The 21,631-nt window shown below is 40.4% G+C and overlaps 4 protein-coding genes across 4 annotated transcripts in view; 1 reads left to right on the forward strand and 3 right to left on the reverse strand.

Annotated features, from left to right (window-relative positions):
- The first annotated feature begins 5,099 nt into the window (after window positions 1-5,099).
- pnrc2 (proline-rich nuclear receptor coactivator 2) lies at window positions 5,100-9,138 on the forward strand. The gene is made up of 3 exons (XM_033641701.2): window positions 5,100-5,315; window positions 5,844-6,062; window positions 6,310-9,138. Exon 3 carries the CDS (start codon window positions 6,333-6,335, stop codon window positions 6,798-6,800), a length of 468 nt encoding a protein of 155 aa, XP_033497592.1. The 5' UTR covers window positions 5,100-5,315; window positions 5,844-6,062; window positions 6,310-6,332; the 3' UTR covers window positions 6,801-9,138.
- Window positions 9,139-10,634: 1,496 nt separating this feature from the next.
- srsf10a (serine and arginine rich splicing factor 10a) lies at window positions 10,635-17,473 on the reverse strand. The gene is made up of 6 exons (XM_033641700.2): window positions 17,217-17,473; window positions 15,698-15,802; window positions 14,731-14,834; window positions 14,446-14,614; window positions 11,660-11,710; window positions 10,635-11,578 (listed from the first exon to the last, which is right to left on the reverse strand). The coding sequence occupies exons 1-6, from the start codon at window positions 17,279-17,281 to the stop codon at window positions 11,305-11,307; spliced, it is 768 nt and encodes a 255-aa protein (XP_033497591.1). The 5' UTR covers window positions 17,282-17,473; the 3' UTR covers window positions 10,635-11,304.
- Window positions 17,474-17,612: 139 nt separating this feature from the next.
- Window positions 17,613-18,663, reverse strand: fabp10a (fatty acid binding protein 10a, liver basic). The gene is made up of 4 exons (XM_033641702.2): window positions 18,481-18,663; window positions 18,088-18,260; window positions 17,826-17,915; window positions 17,613-17,715 (listed from the first exon to the last, which is right to left on the reverse strand). Exons 1-4 carry the CDS (start codon window positions 18,545-18,547, stop codon window positions 17,665-17,667), a joined length of 381 nt encoding a protein of 126 aa, XP_033497593.1. The 5' UTR covers window positions 18,548-18,663; the 3' UTR covers window positions 17,613-17,664.
- Window positions 18,664-19,891: 1,228 nt separating this feature from the next.
- myom3 (myomesin 3) overlaps window positions 19,892-21,631 on the reverse strand; it is a 99,681-nt gene continuing 97,941 nt past the window's right edge. Inside the window, exons 35-37 of the mRNA XM_033641227.2 lie at window positions 21,557-21,579; window positions 21,392-21,447; window positions 19,892-21,276 (exon numbers count right to left, since the gene is read on the reverse strand). Coding sequence (XP_033497118.2) covers window positions 21,007-21,276; window positions 21,392-21,447; window positions 21,557-21,579 — 349 coding nt within the window. The 3' untranslated portion in view covers window positions 19,892-21,006. The remainder of the gene's footprint in view (window positions 21,277-21,391; window positions 21,448-21,556; window positions 21,580-21,631) is intronic.

Raw genomic sequence — 21,631 nt, forward strand, 5'->3', positions numbered from 1 at the left:
AGCAGGCCAGAAGGCAGGAAATTAGATTACAGGAGCAGACAGCACAGCTCCAATAAGATTTCTTCTCAGTCACTGTCTGGTTCAGGTGCAGCACAAGAGCACAGACCACAGGACAGAATAAAGCCTGACATGTTCAGTTGTTGGTTGGATCCTGCCCCAACGTTTGTTTTTTTTTTAAATCACCCTGGACAGAAACATCAGGGCTCACTTTGCTGTTTTTCCGGTTGAATCCATTAATCAAATTTCCTCTCCTCATTTCCAGATTGCCAGACCAGACCTCCAGACAGCAGGATCAGATCACTGATGTGAAAAACACAAGAAAAAAAATGAACAGATCAAACATAAATCAAATTATTTCACAGTAAATGATTTAATAAGACTCGATTATTTACTTGGTTCTTGGAATACTATAAGGCAGTAGTAAAATGCTTGAATTATAAATTTGTAAATCAAAAGTGGTATTGAGAACTACAAATGTAGCCTACATGGATAGACCAAAATTAACAGGCTTTCGTCAAATAAACTGTAAAGTACAAAACCTAATCTCCTGTTTAAGCATTCAGCATTTACCAAAACAGTATGAAGGGGTATTAAAAACGTGTGTTTACTTGTAGTTGCATTCATGGCATTGAGGTCAAGAGTCATATTTACTGAGCTGTTCAGTCATGTTTTCCACAACATTTAAAGGTCCTGTGTGTAGGATTTAGGGAGGTATATTGGAGGAAATGGAGTAGAATATAACAAGTGTGTTTCCTTTAGTGTATAATCATCTGAAAATAAGATTTGTTGTGTTTTTGTTATAAAATTATTTCTACATACAGAGCAGGTCCTCATCCACTGAGGTCATTTTGTTCTACGATAGTAAGAACACACTAACCAAACATACCTCTAGATGGGGACATTTGCACTTTCATGATTTCTACATAGTCAGCTGTCCCTCAGCAGCAAGAGCATCAGAATACACTGATATTTTAAAAGTGAAAGTGCTTAATTCAGTGGTTTTACCAGTTGAAATTGCCTGGTCTGTTTGTTTTGGAGAGGAAGACACCTCTACAGATTATTATGGATCAGAAAGAAGATGAGCAAACATTAAGTTGAGAAGAAAGGTGAGCACACATCAGCAGTTGCTGGGCTAGCAGCCCATCTGTTTATTCAGAGTTTTCATCAATTCTAATGACCTGGTCATTGTGGATAACTTGGATTGGCTATGATGGTTTTTTCAATATTTTGAGCACATGTTAGGCTATATTTTGTGCTACAATGACATTAAGCACTATTTTAATCTAAATGTTGAAGACTTTCCATGAGTCCATAAAGTTAATGTAAGTGGAAAAGCTGTTATTTTATTTGCTAGTTGACATGATGTCAATATGGGACAACAGCTAAGTTTTTGTTGTTTTGTTTTCTTTACAACAAGAACAAGAACCACATTTTATGGCTGTGATACTGCAGGGCCAATGTGGCAATGCCATATCTCCATGATAAAAGAAAAGTCGGAGCAGAAGAGGGGCAACTGTGTCCACCTTGACAGGACAACATGGCCAGTGATGGATATAGCCATAGTAATTTCAAGGATAATCCTTTGAAAATAAACATTTGTTTATAAAGTCAATACTTGTTAAAATATCTTCCACAAAGCATTGTTTATTTTTCATGTACATAGAAAAATATTACATAGTTCTTTCCAGAAACTCTCTCTAGGAAATTATGAGGATACTGTATACCCTTAATATAAAGTGCTATCCTCTTTTTACTTAACATAAAACTTCACATAGTCAAATTATTATAAAATACCTACCATGTTCGAGATCTTAAGCGTAGAATATGAAGTCCACCCAGGTTGAAAAAATTACACAGAAACTTTCAAATTCCCAGACTAAAAACAAAGGACCTGACCTCAGTGGTCTCTATGACCCTGCCTGTACTGATGTGTGCTAAGCAGAGGTGTGGACTTGAGTCACACGACTTGAACTCGATTTCAAATTTGATGACTCTGAACTCAACTTGACAAAATCGAAAAAGACTGCAACTCGACTTGGAATTTAACACCAATGACTTGAAAATATTTGATACCTTCCCCAAATCAAAACTGTGCCACAAATCAGTTCATTTCCCTAAATTTCCTGAATAAACTAACATTAAGGCAACTTAACTTCCCAGATTCACTTGTTTGAACCAATGTAACCAAAGTTACAGGAGAGAACCATGAAGAACTAATGTGACATTACTGAGCAGCAGTTGGAAAACATGACACCAAAGTTAATTTTCTTTGCGTACAAAATGTGGTGGTTAACAGAAAAAGAATTGCAGTATGCAAAACATGTGCGTCAAAACTTACCGATGGAGATACAAAAACTTCTAACAAACTTTTAAAAAGCATATATGATTTTTTATTTACTCCATTGTAGACATTTACTTTTGTCAAGAACACATTATGAGTGTCAAAGTTTAGGACTTGGGACTTGACTTGAAATTTACCTGTTTTGACTTGCGACTTACTTATGACTTGCAAAACAATGACTTGGTTCCACCTCTGGTAATAACAAACATAAACCCATCACATTTCCTTCTATCCCTGTAGAGAAAGAGGTGTATTGGATTGTTTGAACATTTCAGCTGCTTTAAGGCATTGTAAATTCTAAAGATTGCTGGGGGCCAGACATGTCAGCACCTGAAAAATGTTGAGTGACAGATCCAACAAACTTTTCACTGTGGTGTGGGCCTGTAAAAATCTCAATTCTCCAGAGCTGGATTACCTGCTTGAAGGAGGAAACTGAAATACTGTGCTGAATGAGATTTTTTTCATGTTCGAAACACATGATAACAACTTTATAGTACTGTCAATGGTATTTTTTTTTTTACATTATTTGTTGATTTCATTATTCTTTTGTTTCAGCAGCTAAAGGTACACAATAGGGAACGAGGGTTACGTGTATCCTGGCACTGGACCTGTATAGTATTTGCGTTGCTTATCTGCCATAAATCAAGGATTTCAAAAGACAAAGTTGTGTCTCTTTGACCAGACTGTACGCAGACAATCGATAATGGGAGTGTATGTTTTTTTGTATGGGTTCATTCAGTCTCCTTTGTGTGACGTTACTGTGCCCACACCAACTAGATGGGAAAAAGAAAAAGAGAACTTGGCAACAGAAAGCAGGGATTTCATTTGAATGTGTTTACCAGTATTTCAAAAGATCATTGATATGGGTCAAACTTATTACTGAGAGGTGTGAAACTGCTTCCGCTTCTGTTCTTTCCCACTTCACTTTGCGTGGGTGTGTTTCACAAGAACTTTCAGGCTATTCAAATTCATGTGCAACCGTTTAAACCCAATGGCTACTGTAAACGGCCTATGAGACAGAGAGAAAGAGACTGAGGGAGTCGGTCTGTATGCATGGAGCTTATCTATATGTTGTGTGGGGAGAAAAAAACAGCAGCTGTTGTTTTGAATCGTATATTTTTCATTCCACTTTCCAGGATGGCCGACTGTAGGATACTGAAATTATGTTGTGGTTTCTGTAAAGAAGCCTATGTGACTGAAATTTGGATATTTGTTCGCCTACTGTGTCATGTACGACCTACAGAAGCCTCTCTGTGACCTACTTTCCATACATAGTTGACTCTTAATGGGAACAGCCCCCCTTCCAAAGGTTGCTTAGCTTTGGGGAGTGTCCTCCCATGGCCTGCAGCTGTGAGCTCTGGCTGACACACAGAGTGTGTTGCGCAAGTCCTACGACGCTTTAAACAAGGTAGAAGGGAACATAACTTTGACCGTGGACTTGTAGCCTATATTATGAGTTTATCTATCATGGTAGTTGTTTTGTATTCTTTAGACTTGGACCTGCAGACTCCCATAAAAACAACTGTAATAGTATCACCCATGACTTATGTCCTTATAAAGACAGGAACGTTAGAGTGGCATCTTTCAAAAGCAAACATTAAGTGAGTGCTGAAAGAAACACTAAAAATTGAAATATGAAGCCCAAAAACTGAACGGTAATAGAAGAGAAAATGAATCCAATAAAACAATGTAACTTGGGTCGAACGATATAGAGGGCAAATTTTAAGATTTAAGAGCCCAGATAACACAAAAAATATTAAGAAGTTCCATTACCATATTAGCAAATGCCCAAAATAGTCTTGTATGTACTGTCATTTTCGTTCTCTCTACAAGTTAAACAGTCTTTTTCCCATACAAACCTGAGTCTACTAAAAACCATTTGAGGTGTTGTGGGTTAATTCAGCACAACTTAAAATTAAAGGGAGGAATGTTCCCACTGAATGACCTGTAATGACTTACTACAGGTATAAAACAGTATGACATTTATATGGTGGTCATTTGTGTGGTACTTTAACTCTGAATTTGGCCTTTGTATCAGCGCTCACACTGGATTATGGCACAAAGGTTAACTTCATACAGTAGGCCTACTTTGTGTATTCAAAAGATAGTCTGTAAATCAATATTTGAAGATGGATAAGGATCAAAAGTTCACATTTCCTTACTTCTTTTCATTTCACTACTCTTGCACCAGTTGAAATATGATGAGAGGGCTAAATGACTGGTTTCAATAAAACGGTCAAGGTTTTGTTAAAGCAAGAAGACAGATAAGACATGGGGGATGGGCATCTTACAGACAAGAGCCATATCATTACAGCCTGTTGCAGCTGTGTGTGAGCAGCACAACAGGTTTCTCCTACGCAAACAGGAACTGAGGAGCAACAAATCCTTTTGTCACCTCGCAGAAAAAAGTAGGAAATGGGTCAACAAATCGCATTTATTTTATTATTTAAACGAAGGGTTGACGTTACATAACACTAAACTATATGTATTGTGGATTTAAACCGTCAAATGGTATTTAATGTAAGCGCAGATTTCATTCTTATGCCACATAGACGGATTATACTGTTTTGAAAGCGCTTGTTTTCTCACTTCTCTCAGGAGCTCCAACAAAGGAAAGGAGAGGAGGGTCGGCGATTGACGTCACCAGTCTGGCAACAGGCGTGAATGCGTCTGTCATTCTCGTCGGTGATTGGTCGTCGCGGTGGAACTCGGCGCGTGATTGGTCAGATCTGGGTTAGAACGGGCTACATATCTCTGCTGTAGATTCCATTTTGTTGCAATTCAGACGGAGTCAGGAGAGAGGAAGAAGTGGCGTCCTACGGCCACTGTTAACACCACTTAACCTTCGAGGGCGACGGATTTGTGGGAAATATAGCTTGCTGTGCTTTCTTACAAAGTCCGCCGAGGGATCTCAACGTTCAAACCGCATATTTTCTCGGACGAAAGGCTTCGACAACCAAGCCTGAGGAAGTCGGTAAGAGAATCAGTTTTGTGCCTCGTCGCCATATTGAGTTCACCGTTTCTTTGTTTTGGTTTGGTGCCAGAGCGGTGTGACCAAGAATTTTGACGCGTTATTTACTTAACCAAATGTTGGGAGTATGTATAAATCATAGCGTCGATCGAAATGATGATTTTAACGGCGTTTTGTCGCAGAAGATCTCCTTTATGATCCTCTTGGTAGGACAAAGCGTCTGCATTAAGCCGTTAAGCGCACAAACAAAAGTGGGATAACATCGCAGTACGCTTACGTAAGATTTTGTTATGATGAGTCGCCATCATTTTATATATAACGTTTATGTTCTGACGAAAGGATTCGTGGTCAATGTTACACCAGTTATTGATTTTTTTTTTTTTTTTTTTGCATTGCTGGATGCAATGACGCACTCTAAAATAGGACGTCCCATCATAAAAGACAACACTATGCTATTCTAAATTATAGACGAGCACTGCTAATTTACTAAGTTTATTTAGCATCTCTAATTGACATTTTTTGCCCCCATAGCCTTCGACTTCTTGGATCAATCGTGTGCCGAGGTGAATTGATGTTCAGCTCGGCTCCACGGGAAAACAACGCTCATTGGCACATGAAAACTTCGGACCTTGCTGGACACAGAAGTGCAGCGAGAAGTAGACAGAGGACTACTTCGAGGACCTGGGGACCGGTTGGAGGTGAAAGATTGAAGAGAGAGCTCTGCTTCATCAACTTTCTGACAACAAAGAGGTGAGCTGGGGCTGTTTTGCTCTGGGCTGTGTGTGTGGGGGAGGGGCGGCGCAGGCTTGGCTGTCTGGTGTTCCTGCACGTAACCCTCTGTGCTTGTTTTCGTCGAGGCTGGTGCAAGCGTGTACGTGCTGTGTGGACGGATTAGGCTTTGTCCCGTTTACACTTACAATAAATAGAAATTTAATCGATCACAATATATTCCAAAGATTTCAATGCACTGAAGTAATAATATATTTTAATCGTTTAGGTGACACGTAGTGCAGAAGCAGCATGGGAGGTGGAGAGAGATATAACATTCCAGTTTCCCACCCTGAGCGCCCTTTGCCAAAGAAGAACCATCAACTTGGCCGGGCTAAGCAGAGAAGCCGTGACCAGAACGGAGTAGCAGCTTCTGCAGGAGGGGCAGGTGGCCTTCATCATCACGGTCACCGCCGAAGTGACAAAGGCGTTGCATACCACAGGTCTCCGGAGGCGCGGCAGGCCGCGTCTGCAGAGAAGAATGCTTCTGTCCGCTTTGCCACCTATGATCAGAACTGGGAGGGTGCAGTGTCTCACCTCAACACGCTCCTGGCAACACAGGGAAGTCCAAGCTACGCAGGGCCTAAGTTCAGCGAGCCACCCTCGCCCAGCGTGTTGCCCAAACCCCCCAGCCACTGGGTGTCCTTCCCAATAGGCTCCTGTGACAACAGGGAGATGATGGCCTTCCAGCTCAAGAGCCTCCTCAAGGTGCAAGCCTGAGAGGGATACCCACACTCGATTGAAAAGCCAATGTATGAACTGGGACTCTTCAGAGGGCACCCACTCACCCACCAGGAACACCTCAGTGCTGTAATACTTTTTAGCTGTTTTTAGATCGACCTCTTTTGGTGTAGAGAGCATTTGCAGTAATGTTGACTGTAAATGTTTATTCAACACATTTTTTAAACCAATGTTTCAAAATATTACAGCCTTGAAGTCTTGCTGGTCGGTAATGCCTTCAGCGGAGTCAGTTTCTGTGACTAATGATGAACTGGATATCCTTTCTACTTCTGTTTTGTTATTTTTATTGTTGGCTGTCAAAAGCAGATTGAGTGTGCTTTGCCACCACAAACAAGGGTTATAGGATAGGTCAGGTAACTTCCCATCACTTTTACGGTCCATTTCTGTGGACAGACATGCTTTTTCATTTCACAAGTTTTATGATGAGCCTTTGGGGTCACCTCTAAAGCTTCAGGTGCTAAAGCAAAATCACATTTGTAGCATATTTTTTGACTAGGGCCCGCCTTTTCATTTGTATATGACAATCCTTGTTTGGGATGGGAAAAGACACTCGACTGCAATTCTGCAGGGAAAGAAGCTATCTTACTGGAGGTCAAAAGTATAACCTCAAACTGAAGGGTAAAAAGAGACCATGGCACACGGGCCTTGGACTGTCAACTCCTGTACCTTTTTTATTGCGCTGTGCGCACATGCACTATAGGAGTTGAGCTGGTCCTCGGCCTACAACACTCTATCATAGCATTATTTTGTACAAGTCCTTGATTGTTGTGGTTGAAAGATGTATGAAGTGTTTGTAACCAAAGCAATGTTTTTGCTGTGTTTTTTTTTTTCTCCTTTTTTGGACAAATGTGGTCGGCTCTTTTGCCATTGCCACTAACCTTGCCAGCCCGAGTGGTGAATGGGTCTGAGCCCCCAGGGTCACTTCTAGCTGTTCATCTGTTCCAATCAGTACTGTTATGCTCCCCAGTCTCAGCCTTTTCAGGACAGAGCTGCAGCTTTAACACGCGGAAGAGGGCCTGGCTTAGTTGTGGGACTGTTGAGTTTCACTTTCTAAGCCATGTGACGTGGTCCTGTTGGCTGCATGCATTTGTAAGCAGTGTAAGGCAGAGCTGAGGACGCTTTCTGAATCGAAGTGGCCCCAGGGACTCAACATGAGGCAGCAGGCTGGTGTTTATGTTTACAAAGTAGGTCGTGGTGGTTGACCATCCCATAATCAACAGACACTCTCTGCCTCTTGCCTCTGCCTCTTGTTTACCCTCTTGCACTGCAATCAGACTAGTTTTGAATAAGTTACAGGCCAGGATGCTATTGAAATGATGGAGGCGTAATTGACTATCTCCCTATGGATTCTCTATTTTTGTGATTCAATCCTCTGTTGAGGCTCTTTTTGCTTTCCCCTTGCAGAATTGTTGGTGTTTATAGCCAGCCTAAAGATGACAAAACAAAGTATGAGAGCTTGTTAATGTGTTCAAGAGCCATGTAAATAATGAAATAATGAAATGTATAAAGTACTTGTAGCATATGTACATTTGCAGGCCGAGTTTGAGGCCTGTATGACAAAAGTATTTTTAGTAATAACACTGAATGTATAAGACATGCTAAGGACATGTCTTGACTTCAATACTGAAGAATATTTTTGTTAAAAAAACTGCCTATAGCATTTCTCAGTACCCCTGCACTGTTATCTTTCCAGAGATCTTGCACATGTTTTTTATTGTTTTGTATTATGCAGTGTAGGGTGAAATATGCATAGTGCAAATGACATAAAACTGCAAACACAATTGGATCCTAGAGGAGACTTGCCCATGTATGAATTCAAGTTCTGAATGTGCTTACAGTCTGTAAGCGTGATGCTTTTAATCTTGAGTTGACCTGTTTGTGCCTAAGTTGAAATCCATGCTGAAACTGAATATTTTCATTAGGTGGCAATGCCACAAATTGACCAAATGTTGTTGTTTTTGTTTTTTTTTTTTAAACCAGAACCATCTTCAGTTCTCAGCTGTTCTTCCGCCAGCTGACAACTGAACTTGGCCCCATGCTGTTTAAGTTCTACGTTCAAAGGGTTCATGTTAACATTTTCTTTCTTGCTGTGATTGAATTGTGCATGGCAGTCTCCTGTATTCAAAATTTTAAACATGTAACGAATTGGCTGTTAATTTGTCCCCCCTGATGAAATGTCACCGAAGATAAAATGAAAATGCCCTGTTAATGATTGGTATGAATTGGATGTTTAAAAAAAGGCAAATGTAAAAGAATGCACTGAATTGATGACAAATTTTTACAAAAAGAAAAAATAAATCCCTTTCCCCTCCCCCTATTTTTGTCTGTGCTTGAGTATCTTCTCACTGGTGCTAACATTTAGCAGTAATATCACCCAGGAATAGACTTAATGTATTCATTGCCATCATATCCAGTGATTTGTTAGAGCAGGGTGTCTACAGGACACTTTAATTGGTTTTAAAGATGTTTACAATGCCATTTCTGACCAAAGCCTGACAATTTAGCTTTTCATATATAATGCACTGCAGGTAATTTTTAGGCTCAACAAATATGTATGTTGTCCTTTGCAAAGGTAGGTTATTAGTTTGTTAATCTACAGCAGGATTGTTAAATTATAAATTCAGTTGGGCTGGGACCAGAAAAGTTTCACACATTTTCAGCAGCGAGCAACCTATAAAAACCTTTTTAGCTTTTGGTAATGACCAAATGCAAATTGATGTAGTAAAAGTAGCAATGTTTATAGTGTACGACAGGTTGCCTCCTCCTGTCTTATCTATAAACTTAATAGTTACTGAAATATCTATCAAAGGGCTGTGGGTCAAGTAAAACACAGACAGCTTCTCCGAGGAACTTGATCCACTTTTATCTCCCCAAATAAGGAAGGGCAACTCCAAATAGACAAGAGTGGCATCTCACCTCTTGTTTATCACTCCGCCAAACTTCATTACTCTTATTACCTGCACATAAGTTGTGCAATAGTAAATAGTTCCCAAATGTAATGTGAGGAGCAAATTAAATGTGTGTCGTGAACATTAAATAATGTTGCTGCAAAGTAACTAACAATGAAAAACAAGACATTGTACTTGATTCGTCCTCATGAAAATAAATCCCCTCTTACAGCAGTTTCACATTTTAAATATTCTTAGTCACATATCTGACCGAGGAACATCCTACTATGCAGAAAAACAATAAAGAGCTACCAATGTTCTCGACAGAGCACAGACATCAGTATTAATCATTCATTCTGCTCTCTGTCCCCCCTCTCCTGCGAGACTGTCTGCAGGTGGATTACCTCAGGTACATTTTAGATAAGTGGCAAACACAAACATGAAACCACACCTTTAGCAAGTAACGATGTAAGAGCCAATAATACTGGTTGTCTTTAATTTGACTCTGGGCCTCTGTATGTTTCCCTGGCCAGGCCACTCAGATTGCTCCTGGGCCAGATGTGGCCCACAGGCGGCCAATGTACAGTACTCTTAACAGATAAGTATAAAGTAAAAAGACAGTATTGGGTTCAGTGGTAGGTTTAAATATGTGTACCATTAGAAATGTGGACTTATATACAGAACAACTTGACTTGTTTTACCGAAAAGGGATTAAAGATGAATGAATGAAATCAGATAAAATGCATGGCAATAAAGACAGCAAAAATACAAACTTGACCACTATTAAGTGACTTTTAAGACCTAATATTTATTAAAGTGAATTTAAGATTTTAATGACCTTTGGACCAGCCTGGACTGCAGGAGCTCTCATTTGTTGCAATCTGAGTCACAGTTCAACTTGTGGGGTCAGAAAATAAGCATTGAGGCTTCTTCAGTTCTTTATTGACAAAGCATACCAAGTAAACTAGGATAACAGTACTAAGGAACACTTGAAATATTCGCTGGAACAAAGTACAAGAGAAATGAATACAGTTTATCTTAAACATATTGTTACATACAATACTGGACAAAGTATAAGGTAGCAAATAACTGTCATTCCATTCATCATCCATTGCTACAGTATTTACAGCTACTATAGTATACAGCAGTATAACAGTGCCCCTGACACCGGGCATCCAAGAACAGCATAGTTAGTTAATACTGGTTAGTCAGGGCCTGAAATTCAGATTAGTAATTTGTGTTTTTATTACACACAAAAAATAGAGCCAAAGTGAAACAGGCATCATACTAACAAATGATGTAAATATTGCTAACTCAGAGTACAAAAATACTGGCAATGCCAAACTTTATTTTACCTTCAGCAACCCTTATTATACAAGTCCAAGCATAAACTGATAACGATCATCTGTGCTTTCATAGATCACTTTAGAACAAAACACATTTCCTCTAAAACAAATGTCTGTGCTCCTGCTGCTCTCTTACCTTTGGCAACAGACTCCATAATGTGGTGATAACAAATGCAAACACTCTACTTATCGTAGCCGAACAGAAACATCCTCAGAGACAGATTAACACAGCTTTGGTGGGACAGTCAGTCAGTGGCCTCCGGACTTGCGTCCGGCCCACGACCTGGAGCGAGAGCGTGACCGGGACAGGGATCTAGAGTAGGAGCGTGACGGGGATCGTCCACTGGGCTGTTTGTGGGAGCTGGAGGTTGGGTGGAAGTCCTCAGCCGGGCTGTGGGATCTGGACTGGCTCTTTTTACCTTTGGGCATGGGTCTGGAAGGTGAAGGGGAGCGGGACGCAGAGTGGCTTCGTGAGCCTGCTGCATGGTGTGTCCTGTGGTGCTCACGAGGAGGACCTCTGTACCTGGAAGGATGATCATTAAGTTTAGAATGATACAACAGTCTTTACTTATTTTACATACTACAAGATGACCAATGAGCCTACTTTTCATTTTCATGGCTTCTGCTCCGTCTGTGTCGACTGTAGGACCGAGATCTGTAAAGAGAACAAAAACACAAACCAGTTTTTCAGGGTGTAACTTAGACATTATAAAAGACCTGGTGCACCACCTTATTCCTGGATAGAGGAACAATGACGTCTTGTAATTTGGCAGTGTATAACTTCCTGCTTTTTTACAGACCAAACTGGTTTATACCAGCTCCAGAGTGCCTAAAATAGTCAGAATACACAAGTACCTTAAGGTTAACTGCACTTAGATATTCTTTTTCTTTTTATTAGTGTGCTGGGGAATGAAGAGAACGATCACACCTGAACTAAAACCATACATGGTGCTTCAGATATGACGTTATGATGTATCATGTGATGTTATGTAACCTAGATGTTAGTTTAAGTCACAGGTGGGTTCACTTAAAAACCCTACTAGGGTCAGGTATTGAAAATATTTGATACCAGAGCCAATATAACGTCATGTCAGTACTGACACCGAAACAGTACTTTTCCCACTACCTTAGTTTGGATAAAATTTGGAGCTAAATGTTGTGCCTGGAGCACATTGTGTATTGATACTCCTTACCTGGAGAGCTTGGAAAATGATATACGTTTCTTCCCTGTTCCAAAACCAAAATCAAACCCTGAAAAGTGTAGGGTTAGCTAGCTAGCAAGTCAAGTCAAGTCAAGTCAAGTCAAAATTTATTTATATAGCACATTTAAAAACAACCTCGGTTGACCAAAGTGCTGTACAGTTCATCCAAAGAGTGAATGAATAGCAAAAACCACAAAAATTATCAATAAGATCAACAATAGGTTTAGACAATAAAACATCAACACTAGAGTACAGGTTAAATACAAATAAAAGCTGTAAAAGACATATCTGTCTCAACTAGAGGTGAAAGCAAGCGAAAAGAGGTAGGTTTTTAAAAGAGATTTAAAGTGTTCCAAAGTTCGGGCTGCCCTTATATGGAATGGTAAAGTATTCCATAAATTTGGCGCCACAACGGAAAAGGCTCTGTCACCCTTGTTTTTAAGTTTAGTTCTGGGACAGGCCAGCAGCAGCTGGTTGCTTGATCTCAGTGCTCTGGCTGTCGTGTGAAGCTGAACAAGCTCAGATAGATAGGATGGAGCTAAGCCATTCAGGCTTTTAAAAACAAATAAGATTTTAAATTGAACTCTAAACTGGACAGGGAACCAGTGCAAGGAGGCCAGTATTGGGGTGATATGATCACGTCTTTTCACAGCCTGCAGGCGTTTCAGTGACTGCTGGTCCAATCCAGCATAAAGAGAATTACAATAATCCAGACGACAGGTAATGAAAGCGTGAACTGCCCTCTCAAAATCAAGTGGAGGGAGGTAGGGCTTTGCCTTACTAAGTAGCCTTAATTGAAAGAAGCTTGATTTGACTACTGAACTAATCTGTTTTTTAAATTTAAAGGCACAGTCAAAAATTACTCCTAGGTTCCTTGCAGCAGGGTGACAGTAGGAAGCCAATGGGCCAATGGCACTGTCATAGCCATCTAAAAGGTCAGACTGGCCAAATAAAATAATTTCAGTTTTGGATTTGTTTAGGTTCAAGAAATTTGAAGCCATCCATGTGTGAACATCATTGAGACAGTTCAGCAGAGCTTGAATGGAGGCAGAGCTGTTTGTTTGAAGAGGAAGGTAGATCTATAAGTCATCTGCAAAGCAATGAAATGTTATATTGTACTTTCTAAATATAGCACCCAGGGGCAGCATATAAATGGAGAAGAGAATGGGGCCCAAGATGGAACCTTGAGGCACCCCACAATTGAGTGAGGATGCAGCAGATCTATACTGGCCCATGTGAAGAGAGAAACTCCTTTCTGATAAATAGGATTCAAACCATTTGAGCGCTGTACCTTTAACACCTACACACAGGTCAAGACGTGATAAAAGAATCTTATGATCTACTGTGTCGAAAGCTGCAGTCAAGTCTAAGAGCACCAGAACAGCAGTGCTTTAAAGCCCGACTGGAACTTTTCAGAAATGCCATTTAAGTCCAGATGCGACTGCAGTTGTTCATACGCTACCTTTTCTAAGACTTTGGACAAAAAAGGGAGCTTAGAAATAGGTCTGTAGTTCGACAAAACTGAAGGGTCAAGATTATTAGCTACTGAAGATAAAGCCTACTGAATGTATACACATGCTGCTTTTGCTTTTTAATGATTATAACAGTGAAAAAAAGACCGACCCTGCTGTACAGGAACCAGTGAAGGGAAGCAGGGAAACTGCTGATATTCAACCAGCTGTGTGTCGTCACACTGTGGGCAGATGAACATTGTTTGACTTCCCCTGGAGATCCCCGCGATCAGCAGTGATGTGGTGGTTCACTTTTACACTGTGATCTGTAGCCTATAGTTCGGCTTTAGCTTCTAACTATCTTTGTCTTTTTAACCTGTTGTTGCTGCTGAGTCAGTTTGACATCCTGGATATATCCTTCAAACACAGACTGTAGACCCCTCTGTCTGCTTCTCTCTGGAATCACTGTTTCATTTTCCCAAAATATGATGGTATTTCTTCAGGGAGTGCAGTTAGTTACAGTGTGGGCTCCATGCTTACTCTGACAGCTTGACGGACCATCACAAAGGGGCGGGGCTTAGTGAAGGGTCAGTTGAGTGTGGATAACATGATAAACCTCAGCATTGCAACAAAGAAATCATAGGTTCCATAACAAAGTGATAAACAATTTAAGTTTTTCATTTAAGTGTCTGAAGAGTTACTGTAGGTGCAATAAAACAAAGTTACCAACAACTCACTCTCTAGGGCTCTCAGACCTCCGGGGACGGCGCTCATAGGAGGGGCTGCGAGACCTGCGTCTATCGTAGCTACGGCTCCTGGACCGTCTTCGACGACTATCCCGATCATCGTCATAGCGGGAGAAACTGCGAGGAGAATGGCGCTCCTTGGACTTCATCTGGTTAGGGGCTTGATGAAGAATTTACATCAGAACATTAGGTGGTTATGAACTCAGTATGTTATGATGTGGAATTCAGATTACAGAAGTTAAATGTGCGCTGCTTTGAACTGCAAACTCTTCATACTCTTTCTGTCCCCCTGGGCGAACTGGATCTCGATCTGACGCCCACAAACCCATTTACGATCCAGGTTGTGAAGAGCGTCCTCGGCATCCCGGACATCTTCAAATGTGCTGTATTGTTAAGGCCTTTTGATTTTGAAATGTGTAAAATTGGGACAGAAAAAGCTTCACACATGCACAACAATTACAAAAATAAAGGCTGCCATACAGGTTGACAGCTGCAGTCTATAAAACACAGCTACTGGAGTTAGATCAGTGTGGTGCAACATCAGTTATTTCAGGTAATTTAAAAGTGAAATTAATGAAATTTCATTGTCTTCAGTCTGCAATTAAAAAACATAAAACTAAATCAATGGGCCCACTTGTGATTTCAAATTGTGAAGACAAGACAAATATTGATGGTGATCAAATTCAGTAGGATACAAAACATTAGACTTGTTACCTTTAACATGCTTGACCTTTGACCTTGAGCTTGATCTTTATTGTCTTGGCAGAAGAACTTGAGGTTTCCTGCTTGTCTTTGCCCAATAAACACTTTGCTTTTCCTCCCTTTGGTAGACAAATGGAAGCCTGGGTGCTCTCTTTTCTCCTCTTTGTATCTTCATGCTTTTGCTCTCTCTTTATTTTCCCAATTCCACTACCGCTTGTCGCCTGGGTGTCTTTGGCTTGAATCTACTCTACAACCGCCTTTCAACTTTCTTTGGTGTGGGGTCTCCAGAACTGTATCTTTATCATTCTAAGGCAACAACAACAGAAGAAATATTGGTTAGGAATAAGTTTAAATATGAAAACAATATACTAGATAACACATCATACCTAAAGAATAAAATTACATTAAAAAACAAACAAACATTCCCATTGTCAGGTCAGGTGTCACCGAACCAACTGTAACCCAAAAAATACATTAAATACTTTACAATCCCTCTGTGAAAACACAATTTCTAAATTAACATGAAAAGAATAAAGGATATTGAATGTAAGCAAATCCTCTTGCCCGTCGTGTATAGAAGTCAAGTGGAATGTAGACATCTACAATAGGCCCATAACGACCAAACTCACGTCGTAAATCCTCTGGCCTAAAGTGTCATGAAATAAAACATTTATTCTGTTGGCTGACATATGAGCTTAGCTGGAGCCCCGTGTTCAAGGTATACACAAGAGCTGGTGCCAGCACAGCATATGACAAAACTTATTTGCAGACATATCCAATTACTGTCTCACTCCAAGTGTACGCTTCCTTATTTAAAAATAAAAACCCAGCCAATTTATTACAGTGACATTTCAGACATTCTGTGGACTTACAACATGAGCTATTCAAGGATTTTGAACATGGATACACTAGATTTTAGGGTCAAATAACAGAAACACATTTAAATGTAAATCAGTTGCTGGGAACTATTTCTTCTGTGTAAACGCAATTAAAAACTTTGCAGAGCAAAGTCTGTGTAACTGCAACTTTCAGAGGGGGACATCTTAATACCCTGGCACTGGCACACATAAATCCCAAATTATCCGCCAGATAGCCATCTCTTGGGGCAAATGAGAGATTATGTCTTTTGTGATTTGGGTTAACTTTAACGACATTGTTTATTTGTGTTTCATTAATAACAGAAACAACATGTACTTCTTAAGAGGTATTTGCAATTCCAAATACATATAAAACTCTGCAATAGCTGAGTTAAGACAGTTTTTGCCTTCTTAACATTAAGTGGGAGGATTAATTATACTTTAAAAGATGTCAGCAACACACACCTAATTGGCTTGAATTTCTCGTATTGTGTTGATGGACACCATTTTGTATTTTATAAAAGTATAATCCATGAACAGTGATGACAGCTCCAGTTCAATCTCGGACAACAAAACTACAAGTATTACAGGCTTAATGAGGCATTTCGCCTTCCTTTATTACGTTTCCGACATGTAAATGTACAGTGACCTTAACTTGACATTTCATAGGAGTCTGCCTGCAACAGTATCCGGTGCATGTCTATTTTCTGCTCCTGTTAGGTAACATTAATAATTGACTCAACTGGGGGCGTGACGTTTATTAAGGGTTAACGGTAGGGTCTAAAACAAAAATAGACTTTGTCTTCAATGTGCACGTAACGTAATTCCCACCAGACAACACAGACTATTACTGCAGCCAAGCTAGACTATTAATATACCTGTATGCCCATAATATAAAATGCATCTTGCTTTAAGGGGGGAGTGGCGTGACGTCAGCAGCAACAACACCAGCTTCTTGGTTGCTAATGTTAGGTGTCAGTTAGCAAACCTTATGCGGGGAAATGTACCGAATAATGGGGTGTTAGCTGATATCCGAAACAATATTCGGTTAAAAAATAACTACCACACCTTTTTAGGTCCATCCCCGATTGTAATCATTCGTAACGTTGACGTCACGTAGCTATTTGGTGATGAAAATATGTTTGCTAACTGACTAGCATTAGCTTGTCCATGCACGTTAGCAGGGGTAAAATGACAACATACCTGGACTCGTCGGCGATGTTTCTAACGAAGAGAGACGTGTTAGGCGGCCTCAGGTACCTCGCCATTTTGTAAAGGCCCGATACTGCGATTTAGCGGCCGTGAATTTATTTACTTAGGCTGTATTTTCAAACCCTGGTGCTTTACCTCAGCCGACACCAACTCAGCTACGTGGTCACACTGTTTCCTGCACACTGCGCATGCGCAGAAATGTACAGCCACGAAAACAGGCATACACACACACACCTGACCTCTCACCAAACTATTATGTAATATAGATTTACATTATTCCATTGTTTTCTTTTAATTATATATTTAGGCCTGCTGCTTGCCTGACAGATATACAAAGGACCTTTGCAAAGGGAGCTATTTGCCCAAAAAAGATGATGCAAACCAAACTTATTAGGCAACACTTTTATTTAAATAGACACTGGTTTCTTCACTGCCAAGTTTACATCTTCTTGCTCCTCCTGATGAGAGTGGCTGAGCCCATGGTCAGAGTCTGAAAAGCATAAGGAAAAAGGAAACACATTTAATTTGTGAGCAGGAGAGGCATTACATAATTCATTGAGGTGAACCACAAAGTGTGAGTTCTGGTAAGATGTGCCGCACCTCAACCATCTCTCCTCCCTTGAGCTCTTGGATGTGGCAGAACTTGCCGGTTTTGCAGACCATTTTGCCACCCTCCATATTGACAATGCACTGGGGATCAGAGGAGGAAACAATGCATGTCACAGAAACCCCCAAAACAGGCATGAGAGACACTGTACACCTGTAGGCTCATTACTAACAAATAATATAATTACGTGTATGTATACTGCACTAAATCAGACAAGAAATCAAAAATAAAAGGTAGTGAATTAGAGTAACGAACCTTGAGCTTCTTGCCGTCCATGGTGGTGATCTCAGCCTCCTTGCCGATGGTAAAGGAGTTGGTCACAGACTTTCCCGGGGTCTTGGAGGTGACAACAAAGTCATTGCCTTTCTGCTTGATCTCAGTAATTGGCTTAATGTCCTTGGCCATCTTGATGACATCCTCTGGGAGCTCTGGTGAGCAAAGCACATGTGTTTTTGTTAAGTCCTGCACAGGAAAATTGGTAAGGACTGATGAATCTGGACTGCAAAGCTGTGTCCACTGTGTGGTTATGATAAATATTAGAACGGTGTGACCACATCAAAATAGCCACTTTGTCTTCAGCTACCAAAGATAATAGATGTATTCATATTTTTTGTATGTCTGTCAGAGTCCCTGGTTTTGTTGTCTTACCCATTGCCCTGAGGAACTCCTCGTAGTTCTCCTGGGAGTAGACCTGCCATGTTCCGTTGAAGTCCATGTTTTCTAGAAGATCTGGGTTCTCCTTTACCAAGCGGGGCTGGAGGCTGAGACAGCTGTGTGAAGCTCAACACAATGTGGAGGATGTGACTGTAGTGCTGCACCTTCTTATAGAGGACAGCAAGGAGGGTCCCAGAACCGTGTCTAATGAGTAACAAACCCCTCTGAAGTAATCACTGTTGTTTGAACAACCTGGAGTTCACTTACTCCTGTTTGGCCGAACCTCAGCTTACACCAGAGATGAATTTAGATGGTCATTTTTGTCAGGTGTGTTCAAGCACTTTCCTGATAGAAAAAAAAGGTACAGATTTTCATATGTGCATCATTCTGTGAAGGTGCTTTGGCTGTCATAGGCCAAGTTATTAAAATTAGACACCATCTTGTGATGGGATCATCAAGTTAAAACAAATATAGGCCAGGGGCGTAAAGTGGAGGGCAAGGATTCCTGTCTCTATTTCCTACCCACTTCTTCTGACACTCTTTCTCAGGCCACACCAATCTTCAAATTCTGCCTTATTTTGATCTCAGTAACACACCTGTAAAGTTTCATGAGTTGGGAGTGTATACTGAGGGGCCAGTGACTCCTTCCTTATGTCCTATCCCCCTACTTTAGATGCCCTTTTTCTGGCCACACCAATCTTCTAACTCAGCCTTGGTTGTGATTTCATCTACACATCTGTAAAATTTCATGAGCCAGGGCATGAAATGGGATGGTCTGGGGCCTTTTCCCTACTTCCGGCACCAGACCATACCCATCTTTACAGTCAGCCTTCATTCTGATCTGCACTATACACCTGTAAAGTTTCATGAGTACATCTTAGACGGTTGTGATGCTGGCAAAGTACTGGTACAACTGTGGCAGTTCCTGCTACAATAGGTGTTGCCAGGATCACATTTTGCCCTGATGACACACCCACACACACATAACAGACTCACAAGGTGAAAACAATACAAGCCCCTCGCTTTCGCAGCTAATAATCATTTGCATGATCCTCACTTACTGTAAAGTTGAGGATGGTAATCTGCAGGATCACAATGAGAAAATGATTTATTTAAAACACCAATACCTTTATCCACATGCATTTTATTTCAGGACTCATTAAACATTAATAAACCTAACAAATGTCTGCAACCTCCACAGAGTGTCGTTGAACCTCCTAATGTAACTCCACCCAACTGACCGGGGCCCAGTAGTAGGGTTAATGACCCTACGGACTGTGTGCTTTTAAAGTGCAATACATAATCTCTGCTTGCAAAATCATACGCAAAAAAAGTTGTAGACCACATCTGAATAAGGATATTAATATATAATATGGTATTAGTGTTCATAAAAATAATACACAAGTTACAATCACTTGAATTTGCTTTATTCACAACACACAATCAAATGACAATGATTCACCTAAAGCGGGTTTTGCAGTTTTTGTTATGACAGTCTTAGCGAACACTTAAATCAAGACAATTATCCAATAAGGGTAAATAATTAAACGCTACGTTAACAGCAGCACAAGTAGAGAAGAGTCAAAGTCAGCAAACTGGCCATGTCATGTCAGTTACAGAAGCTATAAAGCAATCTAACCTGCTGATTAATGTGCTTCCAGCTAATTGTAGCCCATTTTACCTAACATACAGTCACTTATGGTAGCTATTAGCAACTAACTAATGTTATCTGATGTAAACCTGTTTTTGGTTAGATGCCTGAAGTAAGATCTGTGGTTCACACAAGTTTAAGAGATTTAACGTTTGGTTCTACAACATAAAATACTTCAATAAATACCAGACTCATGAATTTATAGGTTTTTGTGTGTCTTAAAGAAGGTGGTTGCTAACTTTTGACACAGAACTTATTTTCTGCAATAATCCAATATCCTATGGAAAATTCCCATTGAACCAGGGTGATGCTAACCTCACGTTGACCTACTAAAAGATGTCATCCCTGCAGCACTCGGTTAGGATGCAACAGACCAAGTAGGCTAAGTCTGTAGCAGCAAATCCTTGGAGTGTACTGAATTGATTAATGGTGCATTTTACTGCTTATGAAGTCAGCTCGTTATATGCTGGAGGAAAATGACGCAATTTCTCATTTCAAAAGATACATGGTCTCACTTTAATAAAGAAACAGTATTTATATCGAATGTCCATGAAGGCAGCTAAATGAGTTTGACTAACAGGTCTTTGCAGTTCTGCATCTCCATCACAGGCTGAATGTGACATTTTTATGGCATACACTGTCTAGCAAATTAAATTATATCAAGTTTGCAGACTATAGGAGATTACAGTTTTGATTAAACATAAGTGGATATTTTTCAAAGGCTCAATAAGATCTCACATGCTCAGTAAAATTTCCTAATGAACAATCCAGCATCATTCCACCTCTACGTTTGTTTTCCTTGTTCTCCCTATGCAGAAAATTCTCAGTCTAAAGCACAAAATCCCTCATTTCTGACTCAGCTTTCAGTCTTAACCCATCATCACTGCGTGTGCTGGAGGTATCTCTCCATGCTTGTAAACGCTCACGGTCACATCAACCGTTTCAGAGCCATACTGGTTGCGCACACAGATGCTGTATTTTCCAGAATCTTCCAATTTGATGTTGTGGATGGTGATGGTGCTGCACGTGGGCTCTTTAGTGATGGTAAAATGGGTCTGGTCAACAATCTCCCTGTCGTTCCGAAACCACATGATCTGTGGGTGTGGCTCGCCCTCGATGAAGCACGTCAGACACAAAGTCTGAGGACAGGATGAGGAGCAATCAAAAATCATAAATTATAGACCACAAAAACGTTAAAATCTCATGGATGTGTCTCTAAATCGTGTCTGTAATGTTTTCCTGACAGTGTCGTACCTTGCCCTCCATGATGGCCACCACATCAGGAAGACCCTTTGTCACTTTGGCCCGATCTGAAACAAAACAAGCAACATTAACTCCCTGCATGCAGCCACTGTGGGATTATTTAACCTACACTGTGAATAGAAATAATTCAGGATTAACACACAATATGTGACTCACGTTTCTCAGCGATGGCTGCTTGCCTGAGGGATGAGAAGAAAGTGTCGAATCAATATGACATTGCACAGTGTAAGA

Source organism: Epinephelus lanceolatus, chromosome 10 (genome assembly GCF_041903045.1).
Source record: "Epinephelus lanceolatus isolate andai-2023 chromosome 10, ASM4190304v1, whole genome shotgun sequence".
NCBI classification, from domain to species: Eukaryota; Metazoa; Chordata; class Actinopteri; order Perciformes; family Serranidae; genus Epinephelus; species Epinephelus lanceolatus.

What these genes read in the sequence shown, in the direction of transcription:
- pnrc2 (XM_033641701.2), top strand. Translation starts at nt 6,333, where the DNA reads ATGGGAGGTGGAGAGAGATATAACATTCCAGTTTCCCACCCTGAGCGC.
- srsf10a (XM_033641700.2), bottom strand. Translation starts at nt 17,281, where the DNA reads ATGGCGAGGTACCTGAGGCCGCCTAACACGTCTCTCTTCGTTAGAAAC. An exon ending in AGAGGATTTGCTTACATTCA is followed by an intron (nt 14,835 to 15,697) that starts ATATCCTTTATT and finishes ACAATACAGCAC; the next exon opens with ATTTGAAGATGTCCGGGATG. An exon ending in AGAAGCCATGAAAATGAAAA is followed by an intron (nt 11,579 to 11,659) that starts GTAGGCTCATTG and finishes TCATCCTTCCAG; the next exon opens with GTACAGAGGTCCTCCTCGTG.
- fabp10a (XM_033641702.2), bottom strand. Translation starts at nt 18,547, where the DNA reads ATGGACTTCAACGGAACATGGCAGGTCTACTCCCAGGAGAACTACGAG. An exon ending in TGGACGGCAAGAAGCTCAAG is followed by an intron (nt 17,916 to 18,087) that starts GTTCGTTACTCT and finishes TCTGATCCCCAG; the next exon opens with TGCATTGTCAATATGGAGGG. An exon ending in AGGGAGGAGAGATGGTTGAG is followed by an intron (nt 17,716 to 17,825) that starts GTGCGGCACATC and finishes TATGCTTTTCAG; the next exon opens with ACTCTGACCATGGGCTCAGC.